Consider the following 10,880-nt stretch of genomic DNA (forward strand, 5'->3'; position numbering starts at 1 on the left):
ATTTAGGGTTTAGTGTTAGTAAAATTTAGTTTTTAATGTATGATTTAGGGTTTAAGATTTTCCAACGGTTTAGAGTTTATCCAAAGTTTAAGGTTTAACGTTTAGGGTTTAGGGTTTAGGATTTAGGGTATAGGGTTTAGTATTTTGCTGAAGATTTAACAATATTAATTTATTTATTTTTTGTAACTTTTTTTATGTATTTTTATTATTTTATTTTAAAAATATAATCTAATTTGGATATTCAATTTTATTTCCTTTTTTAAAAGATATCAAATATCAAATACTCAAACACTATTGGTTGGTGAACCTAGGGGGTGAACCCAAGAATTTCTCTAATATTACTCTATTATCTCGTAGTCTGCCAATTTAAACTTATTGTATGTTTCTTGGCTAAGTATATAAGAAAAAACAATAATGAGATAGAAAATGAGTTTTTACATAATAGTGCAAAAGGTAGTGAGAGATCCCAAAGAAAGTGCGACTTCCATTGCTGTCATCGCGGTCCACCATCCCAGCTGCAACCACACTTCCACAATCTCATTATGGATATTTAAATCTTTCATCATATAATACAATTATTGATTCAATATTTATATTCTATATTTCTGTTTAGTAGCCCCGTATTTAGCACTTTTCTCTATACATTTTGAATGTAAAAATAGCAAATTTTCTAATAAATATAATAATTAGAAAAAAGAAGACCATACCGAACCAAAAATTATCAAACCAAACTTCATTCCAAACCAAACAAATCGAACTGGTATCCTTTTTACGATCCAGAAAGTAAAATCTTACAGTCTTCACTAGTAATTTTTATCATAGAAACATGCGTTACATTACAATCATCAGAGGAAATTCTTCAGTGACGGGTTATAAAGGTAAAGGAATCATCATTGATGATGATAAACCGATTCAACTCACAGATCAAGCAGATGATAATTTAATTAGAGAATATGGCTTGTCCCTTATTGACAAATTCCTGAATCCGGAAAAAAACAAAATGTTAAGAAACTTATCGGATTTATGCAATGTTGGGATAAGATCACTGCAAATGATGTGGGAAACGATTGGTTCTTATTTTATTTTGAAAATGACGATGACTTGCAGTTTGTACTTACGCTTGGAACTTTTCATTATAACTTTTGTATGTTTGTTCTTGTAAGCTGAGAGCAGATTGTCGATGAAGACTATTCTTAGAGCTGATCTTTCTTGAAAATCTTAAAGGTTTTCGGCTGTCCATAACGATCTGGATTCTCCGATAAATATCATCCTCGCGGGACGGGCCGAAAGCGGGATGGGCTACAGGTTAACCTGCGGGATTTTGAAGACCCGCAACCCTAAGTCCCCATTTCTGCTTTCACCTAAAATATTGAGATAGAGAGAAAGAGAGAGAGAGAGAGAGAGAGAGAGAGAGAGATAGAGAGAGAGAGAGAAGGCGATTCGGCGTTATGGAGCTCCGATTATGGTGGTTTCAGGGTCGATGATGCTTCTGTCTCCCAAGCACCTTCGATCTGCACCAGTGGAGCTTCTTCGAGCCATCATAAGAAGTTTGAAAACTCACTTTCCACTGAAGAAGAAGATCTAGTTCCCGCCATGGGTTTTTCATAGTTTTGCCTATATGTATTTGTTCACATTATCATATATTTTGGAGTTTTAGGTTTCAATATATATTTAATTAACTTCTATTATTCTTATTTGCAGAAGATGAAGTTGATGGTGAAAAAGAGAAATCTCCTTCTGTTTGTCGCTTGTTGGTGATAAAGTTGAAGAACAAGAAGTGTGTTTTGGTGTTTTCTTTTTATTTACTTTTGGGATTAGCATCTTTGATTTGGTGTTTGATTTTATTTGATTTTGGATTCAGAAAACTAAAGCATTTGTTATGAACTTATGAGTTATAATATTTGGATTCAGCAACTAAAGCATTGTATATTTTTAACATGTTTGGAGTGTAACAAAAGTAACTAAACTAGTGTTGTGTTTTGATCCAACTAAAATCTTCAACTAACAAGTGAATTGCCTTATTCAGTTCAATCCTCGACTAGACTCACTTACTGATGCGTCATGAAGCTGATAAAGCGTCATGAAGTTGATAAAGCGTCATGAATCATGTCTTGAAGCGTCCAGGAACCATATGTCCGTTTGTAATTCTATGTCCCGCGGGCCGATATGCAAAGGCCTACATATTTTACGGTACGGGTTTGGTCAGCCATTTTAAGGACCGCAGCCCGCGCGGACCCCACCCGCCGTGACCCGCTCGAAGACGAACCCGCTGCGGTACGGGACGAGACAGGACGGATCAACCTGTTTGACATTCCTACTCATGGGGTTAACTAATTTAGACTTAAGGTTTAGATTTAGATTTTAAATTCATAAAGGAGCGGTTAAAACATAAAGTTAATGGGTGGTTGGCACGATGGTTGTCAAAAGAAAGAAAGAAAATTCTGATAAAATCTATTGAATTAGCTCTTCCGACCTATGTCATGTCTAGCTTTTTACTTTTTTTTAGATATTTGTGAAAAACTTGTAAGTGTAATTGCACGGTTCTGGTGGAAATCAAATCCACCAAAAAGGGATCCATTGGGAAACACATGAGAAAATATGAAGTCCAAAATATGAAGGTTTCATGGTTTCCATTTGATCCATGAATTTAACATGGCGTTGTTGGCCAAAACCTTATGATGGCTAGTACAATTCCTAGACTCTCTTCTCACAAGAGTGTTGTGTGGAAAATATTACAGACTTAGTTCTAATTTGCGAGCAAGTCCTACTAATTTCTCTTCTTACGTATGGACAAATATTTCAGCAGCTAAACCATTATTGACTTAAGAAATTAGACAAAAGATGTATTACGGCTTTGAGATTAGAGCTTAAGAGGATCCTTGGATTCTAATGATTTATGCATGTACGCCATGCTGGCCATCGATTTTTCTGGTATCTAGTGTTTATTCTAACTTGGATTACCTCTTTTTGCCGAAAAAACGATATTGAGCATCTGGAGTTGGATAGAAATCTTTATCCGTGGATAATTTGGTGTCTCTGAAAAGTTTGGAATGATAAACTATTGACCGAATCAAAAGATATCCTTAAGAGCTCGTTAGGCATGCGGAGGGTGAATGTCAATCAAACATGTTTTACAGCAAATGAAACATCCAACATCCATAGGGGAAGTGCAATCAAAACATCATTCAATGACTTCTCAGGCAGAAAGCGTGTAGAAAATATATGGTGGATGAATTATGGACTCTTGAATCACAATATATTAGTGGTGAATGAGTTTGGAAAGACTATTTAAGTCAAACCCAGCTTTGTGTACAAAGAACCAAAGTAGGCGAGTGTCATCTTTACATACGGGGCTGTAAATATATTTTTTGCAATGGAAAAATGTTACTTTACTCAATCTGATAATTTTTTGAATGGATTGCAAGAACCCGATTTGATAATTGAAGAACCAACGTTACGATCAAGCTTTTCAACTGAATTTAAGGAATTCGCAACCCTAAGAAGAACATTTTAAGACTTCAAGATAGCTTACCAGCCTTTTTTTTGTCAATAAAATACTTCATATTAGAACCCAAACATTGTTTTAGCCCACTATAGGGCCCATTACAAGGGAGAAAGACGAGAGGGCATGCTTTGCCAAAGCATCCGCCTCAGAGTTCTGAGATCGTGGAATGAAAGCAAAAGAAATTGAGATAAACAGAGATGGGAGATGATTGATGTCTGCCACAACACCAAAGATCTCTGAAACCATAGCTTTGTTATTGATAGCTCGAATGAGAGTCTGACAGTCGGAGCAAACCCTAAGATGTTGAATCTCGAGGGATGCTGCCACGCGAAGGCTGAATCTGATTGCTAGAGCCTCCGCCATTAGGGGGGGAATTGACGAATCGTTGGGCTTGTGATCCTCGTACCGGTTCCGACAGTGGGGGTCCGTTGAAGATCCAAACAAAACCTGCAGAATTTGAAGCTTTATCCCAAGATGCGTCTACCTTACAGTAAGTTGTGTCGGGTCTGATTTGCATTGATCGTGATATATTGGTTGAATTCAGTTGTACTTGCTTCGGTTTTGCAGGAACTTGTGATGTATTTCATTCTCGAGCCAATGCTAGGCTTTTGGTCGCTACTTCTACTGCTGAGCTTCCTCTGTCTTCAAATATCAGTTGATTGCGAGCTGTCCAGATTACCCAACACACCCAAGGTAGTATGCTTTCTGTGATCCCTGTAGGGGGTAAACAGGTTATCTTTCTAAATAGTAAGATACCCTCCTCAATATTCTGTAACGCAGCTGTGTGAACTGCAGGGGTCAAGGGGATCAAGCTCCAAACATTTTGAGAGAAGGAACACTGGAAGAAAAGATGCAGAGACGTTTCCTGTTGCCCACATCTATGACATGATACGTTCTGATTGATGTTTCTCCTCTGGAGGTTGTCGCCTGTTGGGAGAGCATTTTGCATAACGGACCATAAGAACACCTTCAGCTTGGGGGAAGCTTTGATTGACCATACATCCGTCCACCAATTGATTCCTCTTGGGTGGGCGTATGGTTCTCCATAGGAAGTGGTTGCCTGGTATCCTGAGCTTGTAGTGTAGACACCAGAGGTTAAGGATTGCCATACATAGGTATCTTCTACGCCAGCTTCACTCGGATGGAGGCTTTGGATCTCCTGATCTACATTAGGTAACAGCTCTGTGATTCTCTTTGTGTTCCATTTCAGATCTGTAGTTAATAGGTCAGATACCCGAAGGTCTTGAGCGTCTACTGATATGGGACGGCCGTGGAGTATTCCTCTCCATCCATGGGAGCAGGAGGCCGGAGGATAGGCATCGAGGAAGCTCTTGCTATGGCAATATTTCCCTAGTAGAGTTCTCGATAGCAGGCTGTTTGGAGAGATCAGCAGTCGCCATGCGATCTTTGCTAGGAGAGCTTGATTGAAGAGTTGTATGTCTCTAAATCCGAGACCTCCTTGTGCTTTTGGCTTGGTAAGCTCTGTCCATGAGACCCAACACATTTTTTTCTTTTCATCGTTGTCGTCCCACCAAAATCTCGTCAACACTGACTGAATTCTCTTGCACAGGCTTACAGGCAGCTGAAAGCAAGACATAGAGTGGTTAGGGATAGCTGTAAGAACTGACTGCATCATTGTCATCTTCCCTGCCTTTGAGAGGCGCCTAGTCGACCAGCTGGAAGCTTTCAGTCTGATACGGTCCACTATGGACGTGAAGATGTCTCTCTTTCTCCTACCAAAATGCTCAGGCAGCCCCATGTACTTTCCTGTTCCCCCTTCTTTTGAGATGTTTAAAATACGCATAGCTTCCTCTTTCACGTTCTGTGGGGTCTTTGATGAGAATGTGATCGATGATTTGGTGGTGTTTATTTTCTGTCCCGAAGCTTGCTCATATTCCAATAAGATATTGCTTAGGACTTCACAGTTGCTAGGGGTAGAGTAGCATAAAAACATAGTATCATCTGCAAACAGCAGATGATTAATCCGTGGACATCCTCTAGCCACTCTCACTCCTGATAGTGTACCCTTTAGCTCGTGATGTTTGCATAATCCTGATAAAACCTCGCCACATAGTATAAATATGTATGGGGAGAGAGGGTCACCCTGGCGTATGCCTCTGTGGGGTTAAACCTTCCCGTACACTGTGTCATTTATCAGGAAAGAGTATGTGACTGTAGTGATACATTGTAGGATCAGATTAGTCCATTTTGTATGAAACCCGAGTCTTGTGAGCACCAGTGAGATGAAGTCCCATTCTACCCGGTCATAAGCCTTACTCATGTCAGTTTTGACAGCTATAGGACACTTTTTTGAGCAGTAGAGCTTTTTAGATAGTGTAAGACCTCATGAGTGATTAGTACATTGTCTGCAATGGCTCTCCCAGCCACGAAAGTTGATTGATTTTTTGATATAATCATATGCAGGATGACCTTTAACCGGTGAGATAGCAATTTTGAGATGATCTTGAAGAAAACGTTGCAGAGAGCAATGGGTCTGTATTCTGCCACCACCTTCGGAGATGTGACCTTAGGAATCAGCCTGATGTGTGTGGTGTTCATTGACGTGGAGATGGAGCCTGTGAGGAAGAACTGTTGGATCTCCCTAACCACGGCTGGCCCCACCACCTCCCAATTAGCTTGGAAGAAGCTTGCGGAGAAACCATCAGGGCCTGGAGCCTTATCCGCATGGATAGCAAACAGAGCGTCCTTGATTTCGTTTGCGGTAGGGTCTTGGATCAGTTGTTCATTCATTTCTTGAGTTACACAGGGTTTTAGAGCTTTGTTGACTGTTTGATTTCCATCATGAGGTACCGAGGTGAAGAGTTCCGAGTAGAAGTCATAGATGACCTTGGAGATTTGTTCCTCCTCGAACCAGGGTACACCTTCTGAATCCTCGATTACCGAAAGTTTATTTCTAGCTCTCCTCCCCTTTGTAACAGCATGGAAATATCATGTGTTTGAATCTCCCAAAGATAGCCACAACTGTCGACTCCTCTGTTTCCAAAAAATTTCTTCTGATTTATAAGCTTTCAAGAGTTGTCTGTTGAGGTCTAGAATGAGTCCATCATCTGGTTTAGAGTCAGTCATGGCTGTGTCTAGTTGAACTCTTAGGTTTGCAATGAGTGCTTGACTGTTTTCGTGGAAAGCTCGGCACCATTTGATTATCGCATGCCTGCATTTTATCAACCAGTTTTCCACTGAGAGATGGGAATATGAGACCCATATGTTGTGGATTATGGCTTTGACCTCAGAGTTTTCATTCAATCTCCTGTCGAATCTGAATATCTTATTTCCCTTTTTCTTGTAGTGTCGAGAAAAGAGAGTAGCGGTCTGTGGTCTGAGCCTTCGTATGGGAGGTATTGGCGTCTACATGATGGATACAGTTCCGTCCAGTCGCTGTTGCTGATAGCTCTATCTAACCGACAATGGACTAGGTGAGTACCTCTTTTGCCCCTCCATGATAGAAAATTCCCTGAGTGTTTTAAATCGAAGAGATCATTTGTAGACAAAAACGTTCCTTCTGCTCTTTCAGGTCCTCCTGCCTTTTCGTTGTTGTCTACAATTTCATTGAAGTCCCCTGTCAAGAACCAGGGCTCACCAGACGGAGGGTTGAGGTCTGAGATATCATTCCATACCGCTTGTCTCCTAGATTGATCTGGTCCCCGTACACAAAGGTGGAATGAAAGGTAATCCCCTTGTAAGTAATTCGTGTGTCAATGTAGTTATGAGAAGTTGATAATATTGACACACTGACGTCTTTCTTCCAGCCCAAGTATAAGCCTTCTCCTCCTGGGGAGTGTGGTGTGACGATGCAGTAGTCATCAATACAAAGCCAGCTGAGTTCTTTCAGAACTACTGCATCAGGTTTTTTGTCTCCATCAGAAAGATGATATCAGGAAAGTTCACCTTATGAATCTCCTTTAAATGCTGGACTGTTGAGGGATTCCCCAACCCACAACAGTTCCAGCTTGCTACGACTAAGGAACCCGGGGTGGAGGATCGTGAAAATCCTTCCCCTTTTTTGTTATTGCTGGGATTAATTTAACTCTTGGTCGTTGACGTAGGTTTGACGGTCCAGCTGCGTGAGAAGTTCCTTGTGATCCCTTGTTTGTGGGCTGCTGAGAGTTGACCGGGGATGATTCTCTTCTAGCTGGTGACTTTTGAGCCTCCATGAACTTTCTCTTCTTGGAGCTTGCTCCACGTAGTGTTTTCGGGCTCACTATTACTGATCTAAGCCTCAGGTTTGATTCTTTGTCTCCCTAACCGTCTTAACTGATTATCCTCATTTCTAGGTGCATCATTGCTTGTATTGATCTGAGTTTCCTCTGCAGGGATGAAGTTTGATTCCGGACCCGGTAGTAGGTTCCTAACTGGGGGATTTTGAGAGTTGTTCCCAGGCTGTTGCAGTATTGGGGAGATTATTATGTTCTGGCGGTGGGTTGTATTTGCAGCTAAGATAGAGGCTGCCGCTTTCTCCATTTCTCCTTTTGCATCTCCTATCATAACCCTTTGTCTGCGAGCCGCTGCTTCGGTTGGATCATCACAGCTCAGGTATTGACGAGTGGCTTCATGTAGCTCTTCCATAATAGTCTCTGTTGTAATGTGAGGTTGGACTTGTTGCAACGAAGCCTCGTTTACGTTTGCGTAATTTACCGTAGGTTGCACCGGAGTATTCAACGGTGTTGGGGAGGAGACTATGTGAGATTCCTTCTCTGGTATTTGGTTTTTCTGTAGTGGACGTACTGCGGGGAGACTGTGTGAGATTCCTTGTGGCCTTCTCTTCTTTCGACTAACAGACCTCTTGGGGGGATCTCTGATGTTTGAGTTGTCTTCTCAGGAGGACGGATTCTTGTTTGTTTTGTCCTTGCTCGCGCCCCGAAGATGTTCCCATATCTGTCTCTTCTTTGTTGAAACGGGAGTTCCGAGGTGAGTTCTTTTTTTCTGTAGCTGGAGACTTTCTGTGGAGAAGTTCTTTTGTCTTGTCGTTTAGATTCTCTGCTAAGACTCTGAAAGTTACCGCTTTGTTGCAGCTGGTCTTTTACCGGATTCCACTCTGTAGGAGCTTTTGAGGGGCATTGTGAGCTATCATGAGACAGGCACATGCAGATGGTGCAGTGGTTTTCAAGTCTTTCGTAATCCAAGGTAATCATAGTCTCCTCTCCTGAGTCAAACTCAACAATAGTTTGCTTTATGAGAGGTTTAAGACCATCTACAAAGACTCTGACTTGCGCCGTGCTTCTGGTTATCTCGTGTTTGTCTAGGGTTCCCAGCTCTTAGCCAATGCTGCGCACCAGCCTTAATAACAAAACACGACTACAAATTCATTAGCTTAAAATTCAAAAGATTTTTTATGGAGATCTGCTTTTCGCTGATTTTTATATCAACAATATCATAACTAGTATACACATTAAAATAAATTATCAAATAACATATGATTTCAGCTGGGTTTAATTGAGTATATTTAACATATGTTATTATATAATCGAAAAATCAAAACAAGATGATCATTTTATGTCTTCCTTAGTAATATTTATTAGTTAATAATAACCTTCCAAAACAGTTTTAAATATACATACTATTTTCTGTAACCCTCTTTATTTATTAAAAATATACTATAAAATTAAAACGGATACCTTTTTTCACTACGAATAAAGTACTTGGAAACCGACAACAAAGAAAGGGAATACCTGCCGTTACATAGACAAAACAAATATTGTGTGTAATTGTGTATAAAAAAGCTTACCATCGCAGGTCGTTGTTGGGGCATGTTTTGGTCGCCATGCGGCTCCTGCAACTTTAGAGGAGACATACATACCATTATCTGGTTGTTTTAACAGATATTGACTACTGTTACAACGAATAAAATGGACCGGACTTGACACACATACTGATGACTTCTATTTTATCTTCAGAATCAACATTTTCATTTTATTTAATCATAATAATAATAATTCAATTTTAAACCCTTAAATAAATATTACTAGATCTTTCAATGAGAAATTGTTATCCAATAAAAAAATATAGTATACTATACTATAATTTGATTTAATAATATTATTAGATGTTAATCTAATATCATAAACATATTTAAAATAAACTGAATAATAATATTAAGAAGTAAAATGTTTTTAGAAAAAATTTATATATCTTGTAACAGTTAGCTTTATTATTGTTTGTTATTTACTTATTTTTATAATAGATCAATAGATTTTGATCCGTATTTTGGAAAAACATCATTAATTTTTGGTTTACAAATTTGTTTTGCTAAATAAATATAGTAAATTGCCACAAATATCACATTTATACAATTTTTCATGTTTACATTAATCACTTTTATCTTCACTTTTAATGAATGGTAAAAGACACTTATATCCCCAGGGTTAACTAATCTAGACTTAAGGTTTAGAGTTGAGGGGTGGGGTATGGTTTTTGGAATGTGAAATTTAGGATTCGAATAAATATATAAATAAATACTTAAAAAATATAAAAAAATTTAAAAAATAGTTTTAAACATAAATTTTGATTTTCAAAAAAAAAAATTCAAAAAAAAAAATTTATAAAAAAGTTCGAATTTGAAAAAGTATAATTCTAAAACATTAAAAAAATTATTATTTTGATGACAAAAAAAAATTATTATTTTTTCTTCTATTTTTTTATTTTTTTTTATTTATTTAAATAATGATTTATTATATACATAGATAACAAGGGTATAAGAGTCTTTTGCCACTTAATGAATAATGTATTTTTAAAAATGTCTCTTTAGTGGTGGTAAAGATGAAAAGTGGTACCATGAAAGTGGTAAACATAAAATTTTCCCAATAAATATTATAAATTTTGTATAATTATTAATTTTTAAAAATTATAAATTTCTAAAAAATTATATATATTATTAAAAATTTGTTCATCATCTATTTTAATTACTTTTAATTGCCAAATTTTGGGTCTTATTCATCATCTATGTAAGACTACTGACATATAGTTAATGTGGTTAAGTGTTTTATTATTGAACTCAAGAGGAGGTTTGAACTACAAGAAAACACATGCTTAACGAGGAAATTTAACGAGGAAAAACAATCCTCGTAAATTTACGTCGATTTTACGAGGAACTTACGTGGAAAACTAAAGTCATCGTTATTTCCTCGTAACGTAACGACAAAAGTGTTTCGTCGTAAAGTGGATGTAATTTGACGAGTATTTTACGAGGAAAAACTATTTCCTCGTAAATACGACGTAAACTTTGCGTGTTATTTACGAAGAAATAGTTTACGTGTATTTAGCGATGAAATTTTGAATCCACCAACTTTGTAGGTGTTACACGTTTTTTTTTTGCCACCTAATTAATTTTCGTCGTAAATTCATAGGAAAATTACAACTA

At 38.0% G+C, this 10,880-nt stretch overlaps 1 protein-coding gene across 1 annotated transcript in view; it reads right to left on the minus strand.

Annotated features, from left to right (window-relative positions):
* Positions 1-434: 434 nt before the first annotated feature.
* The window catches only part of LOC106314472, a 19,736-nt gene continuing 9,290 nt past the window's right edge, over positions 435-10,880 (minus strand). Inside the window, exons 2-3 of the mRNA XM_013752339.1 lie at positions 9,249-9,299; positions 435-515 (exon numbers count right to left, since the gene is read on the minus strand). Coding sequence (XP_013607793.1) covers positions 435-515; positions 9,249-9,299 — 132 coding nt within the window. The remainder of the gene's footprint in view (positions 516-9,248; positions 9,300-10,880) is intronic.

The sequence above is a fragment of the Brassica oleracea genome, chromosome C9 (assembly GCF_000695525.1).
Source record: "Brassica oleracea var. oleracea cultivar TO1000 chromosome C9, BOL, whole genome shotgun sequence".
NCBI lineage: Eukaryota > Viridiplantae > Streptophyta > Magnoliopsida > Brassicales > Brassicaceae > Brassica > Brassica oleracea.